The sequence below is a fragment of the Carassius auratus genome, unplaced genomic scaffold, assembly GCF_003368295.1.
Source record: "Carassius auratus strain Wakin unplaced genomic scaffold, ASM336829v1 scaf_tig00215205, whole genome shotgun sequence".
Taxonomy (NCBI): Eukaryota; Metazoa; Chordata; class Actinopteri; order Cypriniformes; family Cyprinidae; genus Carassius; species Carassius auratus.
Window position 1 is genome coordinate 980341 of NW_020527982.1, and position 27905 is coordinate 1008245.

The following is a 27905-nucleotide window of genomic DNA, read 5'->3' on the forward strand; positions in this document are numbered from 1 at the left end:
ATTTTGGCGCTTTAACTAACTTTACTGAAATGTTGTTTGGAAAGGCTTTTGAAGTATGTAAAAATACAAATACTTCTGAGAAGGAAACCAGTTACTCGCCCATTTGATTCCACTAAGAAGCGCAATGAAATGAGCGAATACCGGGGGTCGTTTAGCTCTCGGGGCGCTCTCGAGGGCGGGGAGGGTGTTTCTCAGGACTGAACAAACGGACTCCAGGAGAGAGCGAGCGAGCGACAGACAGAGAGAGAGGGGAAGTAGCGCACGGGGCACAGGCGAGCGACTCGAGCTTCACCTGAGATCTGGGATCACAGATCATCACACCACTCGGGTCCAGCTGTGGATGTCCAAAATCTTTTGCGCCTGGAGTTTGTTCAAACTTGTATAAGGGGACTCAGCCCTGAGAGAAATATTGATTCCTGTTAGTGAAAAAAAAGGTTAAGTTAATTGAAAGTGGTCCATTCAACATGGAATTACCGGTTCTGGTTTTAGTGGCGGTGGTCCTATCGTTCGGCACCAGCAGTAAACTGAACGTGCCGCGCCTTCGACTGTCATACAAAGGTAAATGACATCACATCTATCTGAATCAGTTCAACTTTTATTGATTCATTTTTTTCTCTCTGTAAAATGGAACGCAAAAGCCAAAAATCTAACGAACAGATTTAAAATGACCTGGTTCAGCTTCATCTCGCGACTGTGAAGAGAGAACACTTGCTTTAAGTAGATTAATGATTATTTATTCTCACTGTTTGAGAGTTAAGGTTAATGTTGCCATCCCTCGGTTCATCGTGCATGTGAATTAATCTACCGTTACACAATTTACAGGTGCATGTGATGACAAAATGCAAAGGCACCTTTATTGGCAATCAGTCAGAAAAATTGTAATTGCAAACAGATTCTGGACTCAAAAATAACATTTACAAAACGTACATATGAGCTGTTATGTTATATGGAGATAAGTAGGCTACAGATAATATGAATAAATAATAATATTAATTGCGCATAATGTTATATTGCACAGTGATTAATGCACTGCATTGTTTTAAAAAAATATTCACAATGTCTACTTCTTGATTGTATGTTTAAACTCGATTTTCTTCGTCAGTGGTCGAAAAAAGTGCAATGTGTGAAGTGTATTTTATGTTTCTAGTAACCTGTTTTCCTTTGTCGCTTTTCGCATATTGCTTTCCACACATCCTGTTTGCACATTGAGCAAAGCTTTGCGCAAAGTCCCTAGTGACCTTGTCAGATTTAAATCTGAGCGCACTGTTCAACACGATTACAGTGTCGTTTCCGTCTTTGAATGGACGTCAGTTTCTCTGGAGATGTTGTGGCTGGTCTTTTTTTAAACTGTGGGAAAAAGCTACGTCAGAACTCCAGGCTACTGTTTCAGCTGTTATCCAAAACCCCGGGATCTTCATGCCTCGCGCTACCCTGGTGCGCGCTCACCTCCACGCGGTCAGACTCTACGAGCTGCTCGAGAACGTTAGTTAGTGCTTTTTTATGGCTGCTTATTAGGCTACCGGGTTTATAGTGCAATGAGAATGTTGCAGTGGCCTGAGGGAGTTTGATATGTTTTACCTGTTGAAATACGCTGCTACTTAGTTATTAAAGAAAACATTCGCACAAAAATGAAACTTTTGTTATCATTAACTCACCCTCACGTCATTCAAAACCCCCATTCATGAATGAGATGTTAAGCTGCTGTTTCATTTACCGTAATTCAGCCAGTTTGCGCAGGAAAGATGCAGTCATTTCAACAGCTATCCGTTTTTGAATTTGCGTGAGGGCGAACAATTTTCACACTAGTGGATGACCTGCGTTGACCGCAGAAAGATGCTTGGATTGAAAGTGATTAGTGTTGCTGTTTTTTTATTTTATTTTTTTTTTAAGTTTCATTAATTACATTAATTAAAGTCTAATATATAGGCTATATGTTTTTGTTTAACAATCCTTGTAAAATTAATTCAATGCTGCCTAACACCTTTTAATGTTCCATGAAATAAAGAAAATCAAATGGGTTTGTAACAACATGAGAGTGAGCAAATAATAATTTACTATTATGCTGGTCCCCATTGACTTCCATGGTATGGAAAAAAATACTATGGACGTTAATAGGGACTTGCGACTATTTGATTAGCTATTCTTCAAAAATGTTTATTTTGTTTTCAGCATAAGAGAGAAATTCGTACATGTTCGGAACAAATTGAGGGTTAATATTTGATGACAGAATTTTCATTCTTGGGTGAACTATTACTTTAAGAAAAACTTTGCACAACCCTAATTTACCCAAGAAGGGATAACTGCAGGCTGGAGCAGTGGGTGTGGCAAAAGATTAGGGTGAGTTGAAAGGTATGGGGTGTGTATTAGGGTCTTTTTAATTGGCTAGGGTCAGTTTTAGTCACCTTTTGCCACACCCATTACTCCGACCTGCAACTACCCGTTTCCATTTACTTGCAGGATGCAAAGAACAAGGTAGAGACCTGCACACTTGCTGGACCCGAGTCAACCGAGTGCTGTGTGGGACAAGAATTGATGGGTGAATTTGGGTGTGGACGGATAGACACTGTGTGTACAGGATGCGTTAAGTTAGAATTTACTCACCTCTCAAAACGTGAGTTCTTGTGCACTGCTGAAATTTGTCAAAATTTGTCAGCATTTTAGTAATTATAAAGGGAACACTCTTTGCTCGCACTCTGCCATGCCAACCCTATAAACAGCCTGTGCTTGCTTTTCTGTTACTGTTTTTTTTGTTGATGCTATAATAACAAATATTTTACCGGGAGCATTTATGCTGTTGTGGTAAGGTGACACGGAACTTACTATTTCATTTAAATTTCATGGATCTCTCCCACGCAGGCCTCTAGAACAAGGTTTAAGGTGGTGTCAGGAATACAAAGCAGTAGTTTGTATTAATTGTTTGTGAGTGCCTCTGATAAGCTCTTTACATTAATGATTATAAGCTGAGCTAAGAGCTGGTGTCTGGTTTCACTCCATTGGTGTGAGTGTGTGACTGGAGTGCATAGTGAGTGAATTCTAATGTGCCCAGTCCCTGCATGGACCTCTGATTGCATGTAATAGGCCTGTGTTCTACTCCATGGACGTGCTATTAACCTTGATAATGATCAGCCTAGAGACCCATCCAGTTGGACGGCATATATTTAGATTTTAAAAACTGATGGGTTTAGAATGCATGTTGGTCATTCTACCTACTGAAAAGGCTAAAGCACACACTCATCAAGCTGTCAGAGCTGTATGGATTGGTCTGGAGGGAGCATGTTATGTTTTGAATGGGAAATGAGGGACGGCCTGTATATGCCAGCAGCTGGGAAGTATGTGTGTGTGGATCTTTGGGGTCCTTTGGTGGGTCAGTTCTGACCTCTGCTCTGTGAAATGTGTGTGCTAATTTAGGAGGAGACACACAGTTTTTCCTCTCTCGCACATTTTTACATCCACATGCATTCATATACACACACTGGCACACTTTTCTGTTTTATGGTTGAACATACACAGAGTCGCAGAGGTGAGCGGATCTGTGTTTGTTTTAGTTTACATGAATGAATTATTATATTAATGAGTTTATTTTTTTTAGCCTTGCCCAGATGTTTGTGCATGGTTTGTGAGGTCTGTCACTAAAAGAATGTTTGATGATTCTTTTGTTTTGTTCACATTCTCTCACTCCCTAAATATCCCCAGCTCCCTGGAACCGTTTGTTTGAAAGAGCAGGCCACAGAGTTCCATGTCTGTAAGATGGATGTTTTAAAACTCTCCCATAAGATTTTAGTGCTAGATTAGGAATTGCTCTAAATTTTAAAGAACCTGAACTGCCATAGTGACTCAATAAGACATGCTCTCTCTTACCAAAATCCCTCCCTACAAATGTACATTTGTGCCAGTGAGAATATTGTAATCAGAGATGAAGCAGGAGAGCAACGGAATGTAACAAAGTATCATTCTTGCACCACAAACTGACAGCTGCTTATAACAGCTGCTTGTGAAGCTGGATATGGCATTTATCAAGAACAATCCTCTTCTCAGATGCTCTCTGCTTCCTCCATACACGTTTTTTGAAGCAAACTCTCGATGCTGAGGCCAATTGAATTAACATTAATGTGACTTTACTTCAGACTTTTAAAGTGCATGTAAATATACTGATAAACAGATTGTGTGCTGGTCCAAGCGGAGTACAGAGACTATATGGAGTGTGAATGAGAACAAAATTGGTGGATGAAATGGAGACTTACTGAGGAAATTCATTTCAGGTGGAAGGTTTAGCAAAATGGATGCAGGTGGAATTTTTCTGAAAACACACATTCCCTCCATCCTTGTGGCGTCAGTCAAGAGTTTGCAGTGTAACGTAGCAGAACAATGAAGCATTGTGGCGGTTTCCTCCTGGGTTGAGTGGAGTTTGTGGTTTACCGCAATTAGGTCACAAGCCCTGGACGTGAACAGACACACTGATAACGTCCACAATGGCTGCTGGTCACTTGAACTATGATTTGATTGTTTTAACCCCTTGGCTGATGACTGTCCTGGGATCTGTCACAAACACACATGCACACAATTAATTACAGCTGTAACGGTCTCAATCACACTGCACAAATACAGCTGCCCTCTATACACACATGCCAACATATGGAAACATGGCTTCTAAAAGGGATCAGAGTAATAAAGGAGAAAGAAAAGAGGTGTCAGAGAAAGCAACGAATGAATGGAGGTATGGTGTGGACAGAATGCATTTCATGTCATATAGATTATTTGTGTGAGAAAGAAACTTTCTTTCTTTCTTTCTTGTTAAATGTGTCCGTGTGAAGCCATAACCAGGCATTTTGTTTAGCTGCTGGAGTCTCACTGTGTGTATGTGTGTACAGTGGGGAAGGCACTGACTCTCATGGCTGCTGTCCAGAGGGGTTCATCTAAACCCTCACATTCTGATTCTTGCTTTGGGGAGAGAGGGGATCAGGAGAGGCCAGGGCGCAAAAGAAGACAGAGGGACTAAAAGAATGAGACTGACTAAAGAAAGGCCGAGAAAATAAGCTAGAAAAAGTAGGTTTGAGGGGGAGAGGGGCTTTTATGACTTTACCCGTAAGAGCTGGTGTAGCCGGATTTGCCCTGAAGCAACATGAGTGTGTGTGATAAATGAAGACAGACAGGCAGAGACAGAGCAAGAGAATTAGAGGAAACAGAGCAGATACTATGATACTGGAGAATTAGTTATGTGAACATGTACATGCTATCAGTGAAATGTATGGACTCATGCACTCATTCTTTAGTATTACTGTTCCCCCCATTTTTGAATAATAGTGAAATCATCAAAACTATTAAATAACATAAATGGAAGTCTGGGCATTGAGAAAAGGGATTACATTTAAACAAAACTCACCATCCTTTGTCTGGATTCCAGATCTGCACACTCCAACTTCATGAGGTGCATCTTGGGATGCTATAGAGATCTTAATTATGCTGGGTACTTCTGCTTTTTTGCCCCTTTGCTGTATGGTATAACTTATCTATTTAAAAATAAAAAAAGAGAAAGAAAGAATAGTATGTTTGTAGCAGTTCATTTAAATTGTAATATTATTTTAAAAATATCACAGTTTTATTGTATTTTTTTTTTATCAAATAAATGCAGCCTTGAAGAGTATACAATTTCCCCAAAATAATTAAATAAAAATAATTTAAAAATATTTAAAAAATGTAACCAACCCCAAACATTTGAACAGTAGTATATTGTTAAACAGCTTGGTGTAGGACTGTTTTTTGTATGTTAATGAAGGTATTCAATACATTTTAGATGTCTTGAATTGTTTAAGTCTTAATCTGCTGTGAAATGTTGATGTAGTCTAATTCAATTTGTTATTTGAGAAAGGCAGTTTCTGACATTTGTGTGTGTGTGTGTGTGTGTGTGCGCACTTCTTAACGTTGTGTATATTCAGTGCCTAGGGGAAGATACCATGAGATCTTTCTGTTGATGTTCAACTCTGTGAATGGTGTCCCCTGCTGCTCTCTGCACCAGCCAGTAATCAATTAGTTCCACCCCGCAGCTGCTGACAGAATCAGCCTGAAGCCCCCAGAAGATCAACTGATACTGAAATCACACACACACACAGATGCATGATAAAATTCATGCAGGTTATATAGTAATACAGTATATATGTCTACACCAGGACGGAAAACATGATCAACTTCCTGTGTGGGCATGTTTAATCCTGAGGGTTATGTATTCAAATATTACATATTCATGCTTCCTTTCTCACTTCTTAATCACATACAGACACACGACCCTTTAGACAAAAAATGAGAATACATGCAATCCTTAAGGCAAACAGCCCAGTCGGCTCTAACGCAAGACCTCTCCCTTCTCCCATTTATATTCATTTCATTACAAGTAAGTGAAAGTCTAAAAGGTAGGCCAGATGCCAACAAGCATGTGTGTGTTATTAATGGTTGTTTAGAAAGTTGGTGGGTTGCCACTGTGTAGAAAACCTTCTGATGTAAGAAAACCAGTTTAGGAGAAAGAGAGGAAGGGTAGAAATTCCACCTCACTCTGGAAATTCTGGTTTGCATTTCTTCATTTTCCTCTTTTTCTCATTGATCTCACACATGACAGATGTGATTAGAAGCTAACTGATTTAAAGATCGTAGGGTTTGTAGGAAACCTGTATTTTTATCAGGAGTTGTTTCTGTTATATAACCAAGGAAGCCTATTATACCTGGAGAAGGCATCTATTAGGATTCCCATTCATCTTACTGAGAGATGAAGTTACACCATCTTATAACCGTCCTGTGCTAACCATGCAAACCCTGATCACTTGTTTTTAACTACGTCATTTATTCTGACACTACATTTTTAGTTCTTTTCCAAAGTGTTACACATCTACTGGCACACACACAGCCTCTTACTGTCACACTGGAGTTGTGTGCTTGTGTTTGTGTTATAGAGAGCTTGCCAACTCAGACCTCTGTGTAGTCTCAGGTTGTCATTTTATTATGTTTAATATCATTAAACTGGTGATTGTGAACTGTTATTTTAAGTGGGATTATTTACATAGTGTGATTAAACTAGCGCCACTGCACACTTTGGGGGAAGGAAAAAGTAACGTTAGTCTGTGAGGACATAAAAAAAATGATGGCTTACTCGCACAACACTCTTGTGCAGGGTGTAATTTATTTACAGTGCCAATGAATAAGACAGTCCAGAGTAAACTATATATATAGGCAGAGCTGTAATCACCATAGACAAGTCCCCCTCAATAATTAGAAATGGCCAAACTATCCCGCCCAATATTAAAAATCCTTGCACTGATATTTCGCACTCTATTACATCCATTACATATATATACAGTGGGTACGGAAAGTATTCAGACCCCCTTCAATATTTCACTCTTTGTTATAATGCAGCCATATTGCAGCTAAGTTAATTTTTTCCCTCATTAATGTACACACAGCACCCCATTTTGACAGAAAAACACAGAATTGTTTAAGCTTTTGCATATTTATTAAAAAAGAAGAACTGAAATATCACATGGTCCGAAGTATTCAGACCATTTCCGTACCCACTGTGTATATATACAGTACAGACCAAAAGTTTGGACACTCTTCTCATTCAAAGAGTTTTCTTTATTTTCATGACTATGAAAATTGTAGAGTCACACTGAAGGCATCAAGGGCTATTTGACCAAGAGAGAGAGTGATGGGGTGCTGCGCCAGATGAGCTGGCCTCCACAGTCACCGGACCTGAACCCAATCGAGATGGTTTAGGGGTGAGCTGGACCGCAGACAGAAGGCAAAGGACCAACAAGTGCTAAGCATGTCTCGGGGAACTCCTTCAAGACTGTTGGAAGACCATTTCAGGTGACTACCTCTTGAAGCTCATCAAGAGAATGCCAAGAGTGTGCAAAGCAGTAATCAAAGCAAAAGGTGGATACTTTGAAGAACCTACAATAATGACATATTTTCAGTTGTTTCACACTTTTTTGTTATGTATATAGTTCCATATATAATTCCACATGTGTTAATTCATAGTTTTGATGCCTTCAGTGTGAATCTACAATTTCATAGTCATGAAAATAAAGAAAACTCTTTGAATGAGAAGGTGTGTCCAAACCTTTGGTCTGTACTGTATATATATATATATATATATATATATATATATATATATATATATATATATATATATATATATATATATATATATATATACATATGCTAGAATACTCTGATAGCATTTCTATTGCTGCTGTCACCCTGTGACCTAACAAGTACAGAGCGGATGACTTGAAGACTTGATTCTTATTAATGAATCAAAAACATACAGTGTAAACAGGAACAGTTTCTCTTGCCAAAGACTTTGTAAATGAAGAGCATCAGGCATAGTCCAAACAAGTCCTGAACAAACAATGAGCTGGATTAATGAATCAGTATAGTTACATACTGAGTAATCGTTCACATGACAACATGTAATTAAAGATTCAGATAAAGAGTTTGGCAGTAATATTGTTTTCAGTTTATTTTTTTCAAAATCAAAATAATCTTATTTGACAATGGAACTGCATTTACTTTCTCTGAAAATGTATTTTCCAGTTGTAGGCCTACCAAAAAAATGTGTATAATAATTTTAAGAAACCATAAAGAAACTAGAATGATTAGTGGGAATCAAAACTGTAATTATTCCTTATGATTCCCATCTCTTCTAAGACATAATATAAGAGAAAATGGGAAAAGAATGTGAAGTTGTAATGTATATGTATATGTCTCTGTTTAATTGTTTTCATATGCTTGTGTTTATGTGGGACTCAGGGTCGATTTATGACTTATTTAGATCATCTGCCACCATTGTGCTCTTGAGTAGAGCACTAAACCACAGGTTACCTCAGGGGTTCATTGCAATTATTGTTCCTTTATGTCTCCGCTGCATGAAACGCATCCGTTAAATGACAAATAACAGGGATCTGTGACTGTGTCTGCATCAGTATTTCACTGTTCGGAGTCTGTGTTCTGGAAAGAAAACCCTTGAAAGTTTTTTATATCATTGTGGAACTTGTATGCAAGATCACTCTTACAAAGAAAGAACAAAACTCTTTCTCTTTTGTTCATCTCGTGAGTTTACTTGAGCTTTATATAAAAAACCTCACACAACGTGAAACCCCAGAATCGTGTTTGAAGATATTTTGACCTCTTTGCCAATGATTGTTAAAATGCAAAAGTGTTTTGGTAAACTCCTTAAATGGCTAAAAGAGAGTTTGAATTGATTTATATAGAGGAGTGTATTGTGAATGTTGTTGCTGCATGTGTGTGTGTTTTTATAATTAGGGTTCAACATTTGGCTTCTGTTTGTGCTCTTTTCATCTGCGCCCCATTAGTGGCTTTAGACACGTGCCGCCCTCTCAACGAGGCCTCCTTCCTCCTTCAGCTCTTTCTCCAATCCTCTTTTCTCTCCAACTGCACATCATATGAGGGGAATGTGGAGGGAGTGTGGAGCTGTACTTCAGGATACTAGAGAAAGATAACGAGAGAATGTTTGTGGGTGTGTGTGTGTACAACAAATGACTGAAGCTTCTTTGGTACAAATTCTTTCTCCGCGTTACTGGATAGTAAACGTCAGATATGTTCTGGCTGCCTTGTTTGGTGATACAACATTGTTGCTTTCATGCGATACAACATTCTTGTTCTCTCTGTGGATAAATGTATCAGTTACTCAGTGTTTAAGATTCTGAGATGTTTACAGGTTCAGCAGAATGCAAAGTTTAGCCAAGTTTGGTTAAAATGTGTCTGTTGGAAAAGTAATATTTTGACTTACAGCATTTAAAAAATAGTTATACCAATAAAACACAATTACATTTAATTGATAAAGTGTGGTTTAGTTCTCAGAGAGATCTCCCATCAGTCACATTCCACAAACTGCTGGATTTAAGATGAGTGTCCTCTTTCAGCACTTCATCACCATTCTCTCCTCATAAATCTGCTTTGACTAGTAGAGACAGATTTGTTGTCATTTTTCAGTTCGAATGTGGTGTTCAGTGTCGTGTCATTCATATTTCATGTCTCTTTCTCTCTCTCCCTTTCCCACAGATCTGTTGGCCACAAACCGTACCTCCATTTTCAGTGGTTTAAATGGAGATCTGCACTTGTCAGCTGTGTTTTTGGATGAATATCATGACAGGCTTTTCTTGGGAGGGAAGGATGTTCTCTACTCGTTGAGACTAGATCACAAACATGATGCTAAAGAGGTAAGACATACTATCACTGCGATAAGGTTCAGATAATAAGTTACCCACGGAGAACACAGGTGTGAGAGCCCAGAAAAAGTGCTAGTGATGAGGGTCTGAATGATTGAGGGTCTGTTAGCGAGAGGTGTCATGTCTGCTCTACTGGAGACTGTTATCTACAGACACAGATAAAATCAAAAGACACTTGCATGTGCTGAAACATTTTACACATGATTTGTAAGGGGCGTGTAAAGGCAGGTTCACATACATCCCTGTGTTTAAAAAAAAAACAGATGAAGCACTACAAAATGGAAAAGAGTCTTGTTTTAACTTGATAAGGTGTCTTTGAAGGGGACATCAGATACAAAATGGTGTTTGTTTGAGTATAAATGTGTCTTAGCAGTGTGTGGACACAACCACCCTACAATGATAAAAATACATTCACTCCTTTTTTTAATTCCCAATTGTTTTGACCTGAAACAGGTCACTGTGAACAGAGCTGTTTTTGACAAGGTAAAAAGGGTGTTGTTTTCTGCTCCCAAAGTATTCTGAAGACATTTCATGAAGACCCTAAAGAATAATACCAACTTGTGGAAAATGGGCATCCAATGTCCCCTTTAAAACAGCTAGCTGCATCCCACTAGTAAAAGACATCCATCTAGCATTGGTTTACATAAACTAATAATTTAAAACAATGCAGACAGGTCAAAATTCTGTTGGCATCTCACCACCACCCCAAATCCACATTTATTTATTTCTACTAAGTATTACATATGATAAAACTTGTATGATAAAAATTTTAATTATATTAATAAAATATTTGTAGTATTTTCTTAGAAATATTGTAAAATCATAACTATTTAAAATAATATTTGTAATTGTATAATATTACAACTATTATAAAACCATCATTGTTAAAGTGTCTTTATAGTAATATAACATATAGAATATTATACATATCATAACATTTTTTTATTAAAACTTTCAAAGGAAATTTTAGAGCTCAGGCTTTCTGTCACAGACAGCAGGCCAGACATGTTATTAAAAATGTTTACTAAAAAACACACAAAAACAGCTGCTCATAAACACACATCATGATAATTGACCGCGCTTGTGTCAAAGACTTGTTTAGACCTCGCTTAATACATATAGACACATAAATGGTCTTGGTTGATTTTACAGGTTTAATGTCTGCTGCCCTTTTCCTGTTATTCACAGTTTTGTGGTGTAGTTTATAAGATAAAGTTGTGAGTTATGCGAAGAGCCACAGTGTATAAATAGGCACTGGACTAAATGGACTGTGAAAGCAGAAGTGCTTTGTCTAGAGGGTTTGGCAGTTTTTTCCCTGTGTCTCTGTTCATGTGAATATGTTTTGACTCAAGTCACTGGAGCCTCAACCAGTGTGGTTGTTTTCATATGCAGTCTCCAAAGTATTTGTCATTGTGTGTGGCCTTGTTAAAGGATATGAACAGGAAGAGGAGGTACATTGCCATGGTGACAGACACATGGGAGTGGCTGCAGCATTTGAGGTTATGACCCTGTGACCTTTGGCTCAAGGACAGACGTTTTCTGCCTTGTTAGACCCTTGAGCATTCTGTAAGACCACTGCACTACCACTGGCCACAATTTTAAAACGTACTACCTTCTGTACTGAGAATTTTGTTACAAAAATTAAGTTACTACTGAATTGTTCTTTTCTGTAACAATGTGCGGGAAAAGTTTTCACCTTTTTTTTAGCCAAGAAACAAAATGAGGATGTATGGATGTGTGAATTTACGTGTGCTAGATTGTTTTGTAGATGCAATCAGTACAGCTTCCCAGCGAAGGGGAGGGTGCCACAGAAATCTAGCAGTGATTCATAAGGTTGTTCTTTAAGCGGAAAAATTACTCAACCCTGATCAGACTTCCTTTTTTCCTCTTGGGCATGTATTTACCGCAAATCTCCATCACCTGTTACCTTCATCTCAGCTGATCTCAGTTGAGTGAGAGGAATCATTCACTCATTCTTTTCAGAGGACTGTCAGGTCCAGGATTGACCATGCAGTGTTTCTCTCATGGTTAATAGAGGAGGGTTAATCTTAAAGATGGTGCATCTGGAGCAAATTAAAAAGCTTTCTTTCACACCATGGATTTATAGTATAATGCAGTGTTTTATCATTAATAATGACCTCTTTAGGTCAATAAAACCCAACTACAGCCACATTTGGACTATTTGTAGTCCAAGTGTCCTGAAGAATTAAGGTAATCGGAAAGAGGAAATGATTTAATGCACAGGAAGGATGCTGGGTAACAACTGATTACAGATAAAGACAATGTCGAAATGAAAAAGAACTTGAAAGGGTAAATAAAAGCAAATGACTCACTAATGATTTAATCATATGGAGGCTTGGTTTGAGGAGAAACATTTCTTGAGTGATATATGACATTTTACAAGCAGTAGAAGGATTTGTAAATGTCATGTGATGCAAAAAGGTTGATTAGTCAAGTGGCAGACAATTTTATTCACAATGACTAAAACTGCATTCAAAGTGAACATAATTTCCCTGGGAACTGAACCTGTGACCTGTGAGCTACAGGAACACTATACACTATTACACTATTTTACTTGAATATATTTTTGTTGAAAATATAATCTTAATGTGTGGCAGATATATCTAATCACACAAATTGCGTGATTTTGTTCCAGACTGTTCTGTGACACATGAGAAATTAACGTGTCAGGATGTGCAATCTCTTATAGATGTTTGAATAGAAGACCTAGCAGATGAGATTGTTTATTTCTCAATCGTTCATAACATCAGGATAGGTTTTTGTAACTTTCACACTATCAGGGTTGTTTTCATAAATCTATCTTTATTGTTGACATTCATGAAAAAAAACCAAAGCATTTTCGTCGCACACCCTCCCTCAGCGACACTAGCTCACTTTACCCCACATAATAAGTGGAGCCAATTTGTAAGCAATCTGTAGCTTGATTTCCCTGAAGAGCGTAAACATTGGCAATATGGCGTTGTCGAAAACAGGGGGTGCGTTCAGAAAACCTCATATAACAGATAACATAAATTAACAACATTGTTTGAATTTTTGAATTATTTGAATAAGCCAATATTTTTGCAGTTCCATTTGATGCTGCTTTATTGGCATAGAAATTTGGCATGAAACGGAAATTGCAATATTCTTTTCTGCCCTATTGGGATGAATATCCATGTTAAATGGATTCTTGAACAAGAAAAAAAAATGTAGGGCAGGACTTGATTTGTCCATTGGAAAAGATCATTGAATCATTGTTGTTTGCTGTTCTTTGTCCATTTTGAGTTCATGGTGACTTTAATTGGTGTCTGATTTTGTTATGTTTGGATCTTAGGCAGAGTAATTAGTCTTAACAAGTAAATGAGTCTGCTTTTCCTTTTTATGTCCAGATCCATTGGCCTTCGTTGCCTGGGAACCGGGAGGACTGTATTCTCAAAGGGAAGGACCCCGAGGTGAGTTAAAAAAACAGGCTCTGGTTCTGAATAAACTAGATAAAGCTGGCATACTTTATATGTCAGGTTCTTTCATGGCTTTCAAGTCAGCTGAAATCATCAAATGTAGTTTGTTGTGGACTTTTTGGTTAGTGTGATTCTCTTCATCATTTCGTTTGGTTCAGTCTGGAGTTTCAAACAAAAACATCTGTCCATCTTCAGCTATAATCTGAGTGAGCTGCAGTTGGCATGTTGACTGGAGAGAAGAAGCCAAACGCCCATGAATGAGATTTGATCCTCTCACTTATTGTATTGCTTCCAACCAAGTTTGTGTGTGACTCACGAGTCTCTTAAATCCAAAGACTGCTGAAGGCTGTCCCAATGCACTGAACACAGATATTCCTTTATTGTTTGAAAACCCCTTTGCTTTCTTGTTCTTTTACATTTCTTTTTCTTCATGTTCAGCCTCTCCCTTTTCTCTTTCAGCACCATGAATATGTTAATTACTGTATGTTCCAAGTTAAATTTTTCCTGTCCTCTATCCCTAATGGTGGAGGGTCTTCCACCCCTACCCCCTCCCCACACACACACAAACACACACTTGTACAGAGATACACTCTGCATCTGTAAGTGTTTAGCATGTTTCGCTCGTAGAGTGGAAACTGTCCTCTGGTGACTGTCCCAGCAGTGTTGTTTGTTGTGGCAGGTGAGTGTGATTTCACAGCAGTGTTTTAATAACTCTGTTGAGTGTGTCAGTGTGTGCTAGGGAATTGAACAGGATATTTGTTACAGATATGAACTCATTTTAAGGTGTTCTTGTTAAACATTACTATTATAATAACAATTAATTACGCAAATATTCCAAAATAAACCAAATTCTAATCCTAACCCTAACCAAATAGTATGTATATGTAGTTAATTAATATTACTCTGTACTTAAATGCATAATTACACTGTAACAAGGACACCTTAAAATGAAGTGTAACTGAGTTTTATGTACCACATAACACAACTTTGACCACATGACTTTCCATGAATAGGGGATATTTTAGGATTAAACTTTATTTTTATAGTCCACTTTATACATTCCTTTATACATTCTGCCAACTCTAAGTAACTTTGCAACTACATGTAAACTAACTCTATTTAGAGTGGTAGTTGGTTAGGATTAGTAGAATAAGTTGACACGTACTTGCAAAGTTACATATAGTCAGTAGAATTTCTGATGGGGAATCATAAAATAAAGTGTTAGCAGATATTAACCAGACAATCTACTAATAATCTAATTACTAGTAGTTGACATATAGTTGCAGAGTTACTTATAGTTAGTAGAATGTCTAAAGTGAACTATCAAAATAAAGATTTACCAATGTTAGTGTATTTATTTTATTTATTTATTCTAGATTTAGAGGCACAAATACCTTTTTTTGTGACAACTATTTGAAACTTTAGATGAACTTCAAAACCGAGCATGAAAATATATAGTTTTAAATACATCAAACCTCAAAAATGGTATTCAATTATTTATAAATACAGCTTATTTATAAATAATCCATTTAATTTATCTGAATATGTACATTTTATTGAATATCTTTTGCTACAATAAGACTACACAAATCAGTTTTATCACAAATAAGGTTTGTCCCAAATTTTGATTACATGTCAGCAAAAAAATCCCACAAGAAACTGAATGGAAAATTAAACAGCTTAATATAAAGTTTGACCTACTGAGACTGACAAACAGCATAATATATTTTAACATTTATATTTATGTTTATGTTTTAGGCTCTCTTTTATTCCATGTTTATGGAAAGAGTCTGGTACATTGCTGTTTTGGATCTCTCTCATTCTGCTGGTTAACATCTGGCAGCAGTTTGAGCATCTGCCTGCATCTTTTATGACCCTTGACCTTTTGCCCATTTATGCTCCACTGATTTTGACCCTACGTACACAGTCAATAAAGCTGCATACAGGTGGCCATAGTTAGAGTGTGTGTGTGTCTGTATGTGTGTGTGAGACGTCTTCCTCTTTCTGAACCTTTCAATAATTGGAACATAAGAGCTTCGTTCCCATGTTAAAAACTCTGATTGGTCTTCAGTGAGTGGGGATCATTTTCTTGCTCTTTTCTCTGATCCATTAAAGTTTTGATGATTCCTGTAATTGTCCAGGGAAATACTGGTCACACTCACACATACCAAAATTCCTCATGATCATGAACCGCATTTGATGAGTTTCACCTCAGTGTCCAATGTAAAATACATGTGTTTGTCAAGATTGTACCCTCAGTTGCCACCAAACATTTTCATACTCAACTCTTGTTATGTGTATGTTTGGTACAGACGGAGTGTGCAAACTTTGTACGGTTGTTGAAGCCATTTAACCGCACTCATCTACTGGCCTGTGGAACTGGAGCTTTCCAACCCGTGTGTGCATATGTGATTGTTGGACACCGCGGAGAGGTAACACACACAAACACTCCCTCCCACTGCTTCACACCTAGTGTGTTTGTGTATGCACATCGGGAAGATCTCAATTACTTTTGTATATCAGAGACCTAATTGTTTAAGCTCAGAGGTCACCAACCAACAGGTCAGCGCTTAAGGCCAAGACTAGATCATGAGAGAAGATGAAGTGACGAAGTGACGTGACATTCAGCCAAGTATGGTGACCCATACTCAGAATTTGTGCTCTGCATTTAACCCATTCGAAGTGCGCACACACAGAGCAGTGAACACACACACACTGTGAACAAACACCCGGAGCAGTGGGCAGCCATTTATGCTGCGGCGCCCGGGGAGCAGTTGGGGGTTCGATGCCTTGCTCAAGGGCACCTAAGTCATGGTATTGAAGGTGGAGAGAGAACTGTACATGCACTCCCCCCACCCACAATTCCTGCCGGCCCGGGACTCGAACTCACAACCTTTCGATTGGGAGTCCGACTCTCTAACCATTAGGCCACGATGAGATACGAAGCAAAAACACTCAAAAAAAAGATAAATAATGTGTGTTTATTCTGAATAGAATGACTGTTCTGGCATTAGAGAGCTGCTATTTACTTCCTTTCAGGTGTTTTGATTGGTGTGTCAGCACACGGGTGCCACAGTTGTCTGACAAATAGGCATTATACATTGTGAAACTGGACTGGCACCGGAGGTTTATTCAGTCTTTGGCACCACTGGACACACCCATAGAGTGTCTAACATCAATGACAGTAAAAACTACTGCACTACTATAAGTACAGTTCAGATTTCTGATATGATACAGTCTAGAAACTCAAAGTCCCACGATATGTAAAGGCCAAAAATGTACAAAAAATTAATCACTTACTCACACTCATATAGTTCTAAACCTGTATGAGTTCTGTATGTTGAGAGTCTTCTGTTGAATATAAAATAAAAAAAAACTGTTAGTCAATGGATACCAGCAACTGTTTGGTTACCAACATTCTTCAAAATATGTGAACCTGAACCACAAAATCAGTTGAGATTATATCACCGGAAAGCTAAATAAATAAGCTTTCCATTGATGTATGGTTTATTAGGGCCGGACAGTATTTGGCCGAGATACAACTGTTTGAAAGTCTAGAATCTGAAGGTGCAAAAAAGTCGAAATACTAAGAAAATCGTCTTTGAAGTTGTCCAAATGAATTCTTAGCAATGCATATTACTAATCAAAGATAAAATTTTTATACATTTACGGTAGGAAATTTACAAAATATATTCATAGAAACATGGTCTTTACTTAATATCCTAATGATTTTTGGCATTTTGGCAAAGGAAAATCTATAACTTTGACCCATACAATGTTTTTTTGGCTATTGCTTAAAATATACCCCAGTGACTTAAGACGTTAAAATATTTTAATCTATATTCAACAGAAGAACAATTTGATATCCCTTTAATTGTGTAATCAATTTTGTATTGATCTGGCGCAAAAAAATATCAATTAGGGTGAACAGATAAACATAATTTGATAAACAGATACAATTTATTTGAATTGGGTAAATGTAAACCCGGACAAACTATTTCACTAAAATGTTTTGAGTTTCCCAGTGCTGTATACAGTATAACACAGAGAAAAGGGATTGTGTATGAGAGCACAGTCATTGCTTCAACTCTTCTGGCTTTAAAGCTATGTGTATAATAGACCGTGACAAGAAAAACAATGATGTAGCGTTGCGTAATGCTACTCTGGTACTTGTTGGAAAAAGCAGTTAATTACTTAAAGAGCTACGCTATTATAAAACCAGTTGAAGTACATAGATGCTACTGATAATTGTAGCAAGTAAAAGTTAGTAGTGTTGCTAATTTTAGTTAGCTAAACCCCAACACTGTTATTTATGTTTGAGGTCAGTTTGATGCAAATTACAATAAACTAGTAGAAACTAGCAAATCAAAAATGTGGGGTCAGTAAGCAATCAATACTTTAAACTGAGCTGAATTGACAGCAACTTAGTGTTACAATAAATGATTTTTCAAGTAAAAAATATTATGCAGCACAACTGCTTTCAGCATTGATAATAAGAAGAAATATTTCTTGAGCACCAAATCAGCGTAAAAAAAAAAGATTTCTGAATGATCAGGCGACACTGAAGATTTAACTAATGACTGATGAAAATTCAGCTTTGTCATAACAGGAATGAATTACATTTTAAATTATTACAATACGAACTGCTATAATAATCCACAATATTCATGTTTCTACTGTGTTTTTGATCAAATAAATGCAGCCTAGTCTGCATCCTCCAAAAGAATCTTACAGCCCTCTGAACAGTAGTGTACATCAGATCATGTTTCCATTTCAGACTTCACATTTTTACACCCGTGGTCTCTAAGATCCCAGAGTAATGTATTGTGACATTTTTTAAGCTATTAGTTTTGATTATAATCAGTTAAGGTGAGGACAAGTCAGGAAATATTAAATTGAGCTACAATAATAAATATATCTTTAGAAATATTTAGTTGGCCTTGGGGTCTCTAATATCCCAAACTGAACATTATTAATCCCTGTATTGTAAAAATAAATAATATATTTCTTCACAAGCAAAAGAAATTGAGACATTTGTGAGCCCAAGTTTATTTTTGAGTTGTTAAATTGAAGTGAATTTTCTAACTTCTTGTTGGCAGCATGTGTTCAGTTTGGATCGCAGCACGGTACAGAATGGGAGGGGGAAATGTCCCCATGACCCCAAACTACCCTTCGCAAGCACATTCACAGGTACATTTCAGTGTGTTAAGTTTCAGCATCAATGTTCATGCCACTGCATGCTTGTGTTGTGTGTTTACATGTATGTCTGAGCACGTTTGTGTGTGTGTGTGTGTGTGTGTGTTTTGGCTTTTGTGTGATGGGTGGAGGTTTCTGCTTGTCAGTTTTCACTGAGATTATGGCCTGTTGTAGATTGACTGCTCTGATGGGAGAAATTTGAGGTGTTCTTCAGTCCAGGTTTAGTGTTGTAGGGGTCTTCTGTATGTATGTTCATGGGTGTGTTACAGTCTTCTGGGGCACAGACACATCTCCCAGTGTGTATGATTGTATTTATAACACTGTACAATCTTGGCTTACCTCGATGGACATTTTGCCAGATTCATGACAGATTTTTTAAAATTGCATGTAAGTGAACTCGGAGATACTTTCACACACTGACACATTGTACACACGAGTTAAACATGGTTTAATTATTATAATAATACAAAAGAAAAACAGTAAAATGGTATGATCTCATTTTAGATGATGAAGTGTGTGTGACTTTGAAAAACCTTTGACTGTATATTAGGTCTCATCTGATTTATACAGTAGGTGTGCGTGAGTGTGTTTTCAAGCTGATAACATGATTTAATGAAAAATTGTACAATGGGGCATAAAATTGTTTTCTTTTCCTTCCTCTCACGTAAGAGATTGTGTTCTCTGCACTGACCTTCAATGCTCTCTCTCTCTCTGTCTCTTGGTCTCTCTCTCTCTCTCTCTCTCTCTCTCTCTCAGGTGGAGAGCTGTACACCGGTCTGACTGCAGATTTTTTGGGGAGAGACTCTGTGATTTTGAGAGGTTTAGGGACTCGCTCGCCAATGAGAACAGAGATGGATCAGAGAATCCTACATGGTAAAGAGTTACTTAATTTCCATATTTATAAACATTTTCAGTCTTATTTCTTATGTGTTTTTTTATGGTGGAAAGGATGGCGACATTAATACATTTTATTTTTAGCAAAACTGTTATTGTTGTATATCAATTATTATAGTATTATTATGAAATCAGTGTTATTATTGTTAACTAAAATTAAAACTTGAAAAAAATATTTTTTGTTTACAAAATATCTATAACTTGGACTAAAATGAAAAAAAAAGGATTTGAGATATTATTATACAAATATTACAAAAAAAAAACATTGGTGGAAATAAGCAATTTAAGTATTATTTAAAATTTGTGTAAAATGTGTTATGCCATTTTCACACAATAAATGTTGCAGATATTTAGTCTTTATTCATATTTAAAATAGAATTTACAATGTTTTATAATGTATTTCCATATTTTAAATCCTGGGACAAAATTGCTAATTATTGATTACACCCAATTAGTAAGGATTTCTCAAAATCATTAGTCAAATTGTAAGGATATACTACATACTTCCAGCAATTGGAAATGCATTATAATAGTGTGTCTGTGTCTGTGTGTGTGTGTGTTTGTGCACGTACAGAGCCCAGGTTTATTGCGGCCCACCTCATTCCCGACAGTGCAGACAGAGATGATGATAAAATGTATTTCTTCTACACTGAAAGAGCAACAGAGACTGCAGAGCGAGACGATGAAGGAGCCATACACACACGCATTGGACGATTGTGTGTGGTGAGACAAACTACAACGAATACCACATACACACAGTACATCCAGGCACAAGTAGGCCAGTATACTGGAATGCTTCTGCCCTTTTCAACCAACTGTGCACAGCTGCTGGATAGTTTACATGCCTCTGAATCACACACTCACACACACTCACCGATTAGCCCAGTTCACACACACACACACACACACATACACACACTAATACACAAGGCTCTGTAGAGTAAGGGGAGCAGTACAAATCTCCCTCTGTTATTCAGAGGTCAGTGTCCAAAGGGCCAGGGTCAATTGCACATTACTGTCACTTTGAATTCTATTCATTGTTCAACTTCAGCACATTCCCATCACACACACACTCTCTTACACTGCAGAGAAGGTGATTATCTCCACAAATACTGATTACACAGATTTAGGATTCTTTACGCCACCCATGTGTCCTCGACACGGTAACCCAGCTACATTGCTTTTTGGGAATCTGTTACAGAATTTCCCTTATGGTGCCATAATCTCCATAACTGCAGCTGCCCTGTGATATTTTGTGATATTGAACCATACTTGTTCCAATGGGAACGGTTACAACTGAATGTTTATGTATAAACAGGGTTCAGATTACAGGGGTTTGGGTTGTGACCCCCTCAATTAAACCACTTCAGATGAAAAAGTCAAATGAGAACTGTCACAAACTCCGCTGTACTAGGTATTGTGGGAAACACTGTGGCACTTTTTGTAAACTAGTTTCAATGCACTATTATTTGGAATGCACTAATTATAATATTACATACTACTTAGGACGGAAAGTATACAAAATGAGACGCAGGGGTAGTTTGTTTTACCCAGCGTTCATTGTGTGTGGTCTGGGGGTAAATGATACTTGACTTTTTGCCGATCTGTTGTCCAGAAGTGAATTCAGCACTTCATGTTTTATTGTTCATGTGGTTTCAGAATGATGTGGGTGGGCAGAGGGTTCTGGTGAATAAGTGGAGCACATTTATTAAAGCCCGACTGGTGTGTTCTGTTCCTGGACCTCACGGCATCCAAACACACTTTCACCAGCTGGGTGAGACAGTAAACGCATACTCCCCATTCTATGTACAATGTTATATAAACTTGAAATCATTTTGATCTCTAAACCCCCTTGAGTGATCTTTGACTGTATGTGTTTGTCTTGCAGAGGATGTGTTTCTGTTAAGGACCAAAGATGAAACCAATCCAGAGATCTACGCAATATTCAGCACCATCAGGTCCGTCTCAAATCCCACTGAAAGCACATCTGTTTATCTGTGCATTTCCTGTGTAAAGCACTGTGCTGTGCTTCAACTCAGATCGATTGCACTCTATGATTTCGTTCAGTTTGTCTTTGTGTGTGTATATATATATATACATATATATATACTTGAGTGTCTATATATATATATATATATATATATATAGACTTTTATTTTGTTTTAATCAGTTTTTGATTCAACTTTAATTTTCTTCTCATGTAATTTTATGCCTTTTTTATTTTTTATGTTCTTAATTTTATTACATTTTTTTCCTCTATTCATTAATTATGCTATTGTAAAGCATTTTAAAATGTATAATTAAACTTGCAATGCCTTGTCATTTTTAAAAGATAGTTCACCCAAAAATGAAAATTTGCTGAAAATGTACTCACACTCAGGCTATCTAAGATGTAGATGGGTTTGTTTCTTCGTCAGATTAGTGTGATGCTTTTATCAGCTGTTTAAACTCTCATTCTGACGGCACCCATTCACTGCATATGATCCATTGGTGAGCAAGTGATGTAATGCTAAATTTCTCCAGATCTGTTCTGATAATTAAACAAACTGAAATCTTGGATTGCCTGAGAATGAGTACATTTTAAACAAATGTTTATTTTTGTGTGAACTGTTTCATGAAGAATTGGTATGTGAGTTTAACAGAATATTTTCTCTCTCTAGTAATGTGTTTCAGGGCTATGCAGTGTGTGTGTATAGTATGGCTGATATCCGTGAAGCATTTAATGGGCCATTTGCTCATAAAGAAAGGCCGGACTATCAGTGGGGACCTTACGAAGGACGAGTCCCTTACCCGAGACCAGGAGTGTGCCCTAGTAAGATCACGGCTCAGCCTGGCCGTGCCTTCCGTAGCACACTGGAGTTTCCAGATGCTGTTCTGCAATTTGCTCGAACACACCCACTAATGTGGCGTCCCATTTACCCATCACAACGGCAACCACTGCTGCTCCGCACCGGCGCCGCATACAGGCTCACACACATCACCGTAGACCGCACACAGGCCGAGGACGGATACTATGATGTCATGTTCATCGGCACTGGTAAGACAGATTGTCATCACTTCAATTAACACTCAAGTATGTTTATAACCCTGGCTGACTGATTGAATAATGGTAACCTTTGACCTCTTCAGATATTGGGACTGTGCTAAAGGTTATCGTACTTGGAAACAGTAACTCTCTCACCAACGAAGAGATCACTCTGGAGGAAATGCAAGTGTTCAAGGTCTGTGAGCTCAAAAATGTGTGTGTGTGTAATGATGTGTGCATTTATTGAATTTTCAGCCATTATTCCATAGCTTCACCCCGATCAATAAATATTTCTTGTTATTATTAATGTTGAAACAGTTGTTAACAGTTATTTTTTGTGAAATTTTGATTTTTTGATAAAATTTCTAACGAATAGCATTTATTAGCATTCTTTTGCAACATTATAAACTCTCTTAAAATCTTACTGGCCCCAAACGTTTTAACATTAGTGTATGTGTGTATGTAAGCATACCTTAAGTGTTGTTTCTCATGATATTTATCTGCAGGTACCCACTCCCATAACCTCCATGGACATATCTGTGAAAAGGGTAAGTTCATGCTTCATGCACTCTCACTTTATTGTTCCAGCAAATTAATGTAAGCTAAGAAACAGAAGCAGCACCATAAAAATCATTTCCCACAAAATTCCCAAGGAGGCTTTTACTGTGTGCAGAGAAATGGGACTTTGCTTTTTGACTCCAAAGCAATAAAACATTCATGCAAAACAACCAGTTGCTAAGTTATTAATCATGAACCAGGTTCTTTCTATCCAAACCGTCTGACAGTTCACTTACTTCATAGACAGTCCTGGAGCCACATGAGTTAAAGCATCACCTCACACAAAAATTTAGTTACATACAAATCATTCCAAACTCATGATGTTTTTGAATGTAATTCAAAAAAGGGATTCACACTTAGTTCCTCATTCAAACACACACAGTTCCTCAATACTAATTGCACCAGGTATGACAGTGTTGGTTGATTGGTTTTTTATTAAATTTGTATTAAAAAATGACAAAGTTTGGTCAGATTGACCACTTTTTAGAACTTGACATTCACATGTCCTCATTCACTTTTATGTCAAGTCAAGTCACCTTTATTTATATAGCGCTTTAAACAAAATACATTGCGTCAAAGCAACTGAACAACATTCATTAGGAAAACAGTGTCTCAATAATGCAAAATGATAGTTAAAGGCAGTTCATCATTGAATTCAGTGATGTCATCTCTGTTCAGTTAATGTCTGTGCATTTATTTGCAATCAAGTCAACGATATCGCTGTAGATGAAGTGACCCCAACTAAGCAAGCCAGAGGCGACAGCGGCAAGGCTAATAGCAGCCAGGGCATTCTCCTAAGCATCTCCTTTTGTGTAAAAGTGTTTGGAATGATATGATGTTTGACTAAATAATGAAGATTATTGTTTTTTGGTTGACCTGCAATATCTCTGTGGAAAATGGAACCAAAATGTTGTTGTTTTTCTCTCTCTCTTCCAGCAAACTCTGTTTGTGGGTTCACACACAGGTGTTGTCCAGGTGCCTCTGCACCGCTGCAGTATGTACGGTAAAGCTTGTGCCGAGTGCTGCCTGGCTCGAGATCCATACTGTGCCTGGGACGGACACACCTGCACACGCTACCTGCCAAACACAAAACGACGTTACCGAAGACAGGACATCAAACATGCAAACCCAGCACTGCAGTGCATGGACCAAAACCCCAGCGGTAAGAAAGAAGGAAAGAAATGACAGCCTTCTTAACTGAGTGCAGCCGTGCTGCGTGATTGTCAATACACCAGCGGCATCCTCTGTGAATTTCAATTGAATTTACATGTCAAAGAGCTCACTGGTGTGAAAGTGCAGGAGAAGAGCAATTCCTTCAGAGATTTTAAGTCAAATTGTTTAATCGTTAGCATTAGAAACTTCATTACACCTTTGAGCTCGTCTGTTAGGAAGATTAATAGGGTTTGAATGGCAGTCTCACTCCAGTGGGACAAACTCTGTTCGGTGTGAAATACAGGATCTGATAGTGTGATAGGTGAACTGGTAGATCACTCTTTATCGCTCATCACAGAAAAGAGAGAATGAGAGGAAAGAACAAAAGAGGTGTGAGTGATGAGTGCTTGAGTGATTGCAAGCCAAAGATTAGAATGTTGGTGATGAAAAGGGAATGTATATGTATGTGCACACTTATAATCCTGGACTGATCTTACAGTGAACCGTGTTGTGTGACTGTGTACAAGTGTCAGTTTGAACCATCATGTGTTTCTCTCTGAAGTGGAGGACCTAGAGCTGACTGAAGAACGGGTCGTTTACTGCACTGAGAACAACAGCACCTTCCTGGAGTGCATCCCTCGATCGCCACAGGCCACGGTCACATGGCACATCCAGAGAGATGACTACATGGAGGAGGTGTTTTGTTGATTTAATTATTAAAAATATATCAGTTCTGTTTAAAATGTGGATACATTCTGGCTGGAAAACTTGGAACATGTCCACTGAACACTGAAAATAATCTTGGGAGCAGTTGTTGTAAAGTTAGCACTCTTTATTGGAATATCCCATTTTGTTTAATTATGAAATGTATTATTTTAGGTTTGTTTTATTTGAGAAAGTGACCGATTTTTTTAAATCATGTTCCACTAATTTCTCTTTTCCTCTGTTTAGGTGGTATTGGAGGAACGCATCACTAAGACAGACGATGGTTTGTTGTTCCGCCGTGTGCTCCGTCAGGACGAAGGCATCTATGTGTGTCGATCTCGGGAACACGGATTCACACGAACCCTCGCACGCTTCTGGTTGGACGTCTTACACACCGACACCCTTTCGGACCTCCTGTCACGTAACAGCAAATATAAAGTATGGTCGCCGTGCCCTGCCAACACAGCCTCTACCAATCGTGGCCCGGCCAGGGCGTGGTTCAAGGACGTCTTGCAGCTGATTGGTCCTTCAAACCTGCCGCAGGTGGAGCAGTACTGTGAACGTGTTTGGTGTAATGAGAAGCTGAGACGCAAACACAAAAACATGATGGACAAATATCGGCAAGCGCAGGACTCTGTGCGGAGAGCACGAGTCCAAAAGAGCACAGGAGAATCCCGAATCCGCTCTCCACGGGATCTTCACTCGCAAGAGTAAAATACAGAGCCACATGAAGCAATATGGACTTCCAATAGAAAGTGGACTTGATTTTTAGATGCGCTCATACACACACACACACATAAGCATACTTGTTTTTGTTTGTGGTGATGTAAAATATTATGGGCTTTGTGTCTAACAATCCAAGATCTCTCTGTGTTATTTAGGGCATTCTTGAGCATCCTTTCCAAAAGTTCCTGTGACCACGGCAGCCGGCTCTCATCATCTCACAGTAGACCATGGCCGATGTTATACATCTCACACAGCAGCTGCAAAACCTTTTTACTGGAACAAATGGAACTAGTAGATTGGAGCGCTGCCCCTGCTATAACAGGTGCCAAGAAACATACATTCATTTAAGATACATCTGGATCTGATACAGCTGAGTGTAATACTCAGAGACTTTTCCTCAAGTGAGAACTATGGCAGCATTCAACAAAACTCAGCTTGCCGGTACATTAAGCTGTAAAGAAATAAACGTTTGGACTAATTAGACTATTGTCTAGTAACTGAATCATAGGGTGACGACCGTTGAGACTTCAACAGAACTGACTTTGTTCTTAATCATCTTGAACCACTTTGCAATCATGAGCTTCAGAACTTTGTACAGGGTTCGTTTTCTTTTCAGTTTTTGTGATGTAAAGTTTTGGTAACACTTTATAGTAAGGTATGAGTTATAAGTTAATGCATTAGCTAACATGAAATAACAATGAATTTTACAGCATTTATCAATCTTGGTTTTTAATTTTTTTTATAAATGTTTTATTACATGCTTGTTTTTTTCACATTGTATAAAATCACATTAATTTATTATGAATGTGAATTAGCAATGAACAATAATATATTTATAAATTAACATTAACCTAAACTAATAAATGCTGTAAAAAATTGTTCAGTGTTCATGTTATTATGTGGCTCGTTGGAATGCACGACTCTGATTGGTCAATCACAGCATTCTGTCGTCCATGGCAACACTGCAACTAAAACTAGCCTAAGAACTTCACTACAGACTTTCGCTTTCTTTTTTCATAGAAACGCTAATGGTGCCATGTTGCGTGTCAGTTTTCAGTCTTAGTGAAAATGACCTCAGAGAACTTTATATTACTGCAATATAACTGCCGTGTCATGTACACTTGTTTATTTCTTTGGTGAAAAACTAATTTTGCCACAACGACCGCCTGACTGTACATCACTCTCAAACTGAACCTTATTATAAAGCATTTCCAAGTTTTAAATATATAGCAAACTCCAATGTAAAATTAGACAGTTGATGTTTTACTATTTATTCTTTGAAACGCTGTTCAGCTGCTGCAGTGGCCTTGATATGAACATCTGTGTCCTGTCTCACTGTTCACTTACTCTAGTTCACTTGTTTCTTTAAAAACTCCTGCATCACTTGAACCATTTGTTTATTTATATTTAGAAAGGTCTGAAAAAAAATATACCGCTTTCTCTAAAAAACTTAGTTGTTTCTACAAATCTTTCCTGGAGAGCAACCGTTTGGCTGCAAACTTTCTCCAGTGTCTATTCAGAACTTCAGGGAAAAATGTGCAAACCGCTGGAGCAAATCGAGAAAAAGAAACAAGCTCACTTATAATTTTCTGTTCAGTGCCCTTACGTGACTGACTGCATAGACCAGTTGCACTGAAACTGCTTTTAGTGAATGTACAGCAGCACTGCTCTGATTTGAACTGCTTGTGTCATTAGTTTTTTTTAATACAATATTAAAACAATAATCTGAAATGAGTTCTGCACCTCCAAAAACATCAACAACACAATTCCTCTTTTTCACTGTCTTTAAATCAGTTTTGATTTTAGCTCATTTTCTCTGTAAATAAAATAGACACAATGCATTGTTTTAGCTAGTGTGTCTGATATATTTATGTTATTTATAAGGGATTCTTGCATGCAGAAAACTCTGACCTGTGTTTGGTTCAGTGATACATAAATAAAAACGTTTTACAGAGA

The 27905-nt window shown here is 37.8% G+C and overlaps 1 protein-coding gene across 1 annotated transcript; it reads left to right on the forward strand.

The window, feature by feature from the left end:
• The first annotated feature begins 191 nt into the window (after positions 1 to 191).
• Positions 192 to 27905, forward strand: LOC113093958 (semaphorin-3G-like). The gene is made up of 15 exons (XM_026259574.1): positions 192 to 558; positions 10069 to 10226; positions 13625 to 13687; positions 16006 to 16125; positions 18793 to 18883; positions 19646 to 19762; positions 20358 to 20506; positions 21443 to 21557; positions 21672 to 21741; positions 22444 to 22820; positions 22913 to 23004; positions 23315 to 23356; positions 24303 to 24528; positions 25081 to 25214; positions 25470 to 27905. The coding sequence occupies exons 1-15, from the start codon at positions 465 to 467 to the stop codon at positions 25935 to 25937; spliced, it is 2316 nt and encodes a 771-aa protein (XP_026115359.1). The 5' UTR covers positions 192 to 464; the 3' UTR covers positions 25938 to 27905.

Bases quoted from the DNA above. Each gene is read 5' to 3' on its own strand.
- LOC113093958 (XM_026259574.1), top strand. From the start codon at position 465: ATGGAATTACCGGTTCTGGTTTTAGTGGCGGTGGTCCTATCGTTCGGC. The intron at 559-10,068 runs GTAAATGACATC...CCTTTCCCACAG, and splicing joins CCTTCGACTGTCATACAAAG to ATCTGTTGGCCACAAACCGT. The intron at 13,688-16,005 runs GTGAGTTAAAAA...TGTTTGGTACAG, and splicing joins TCAAAGGGAAGGACCCCGAG to ACGGAGTGTGCAAACTTTGT.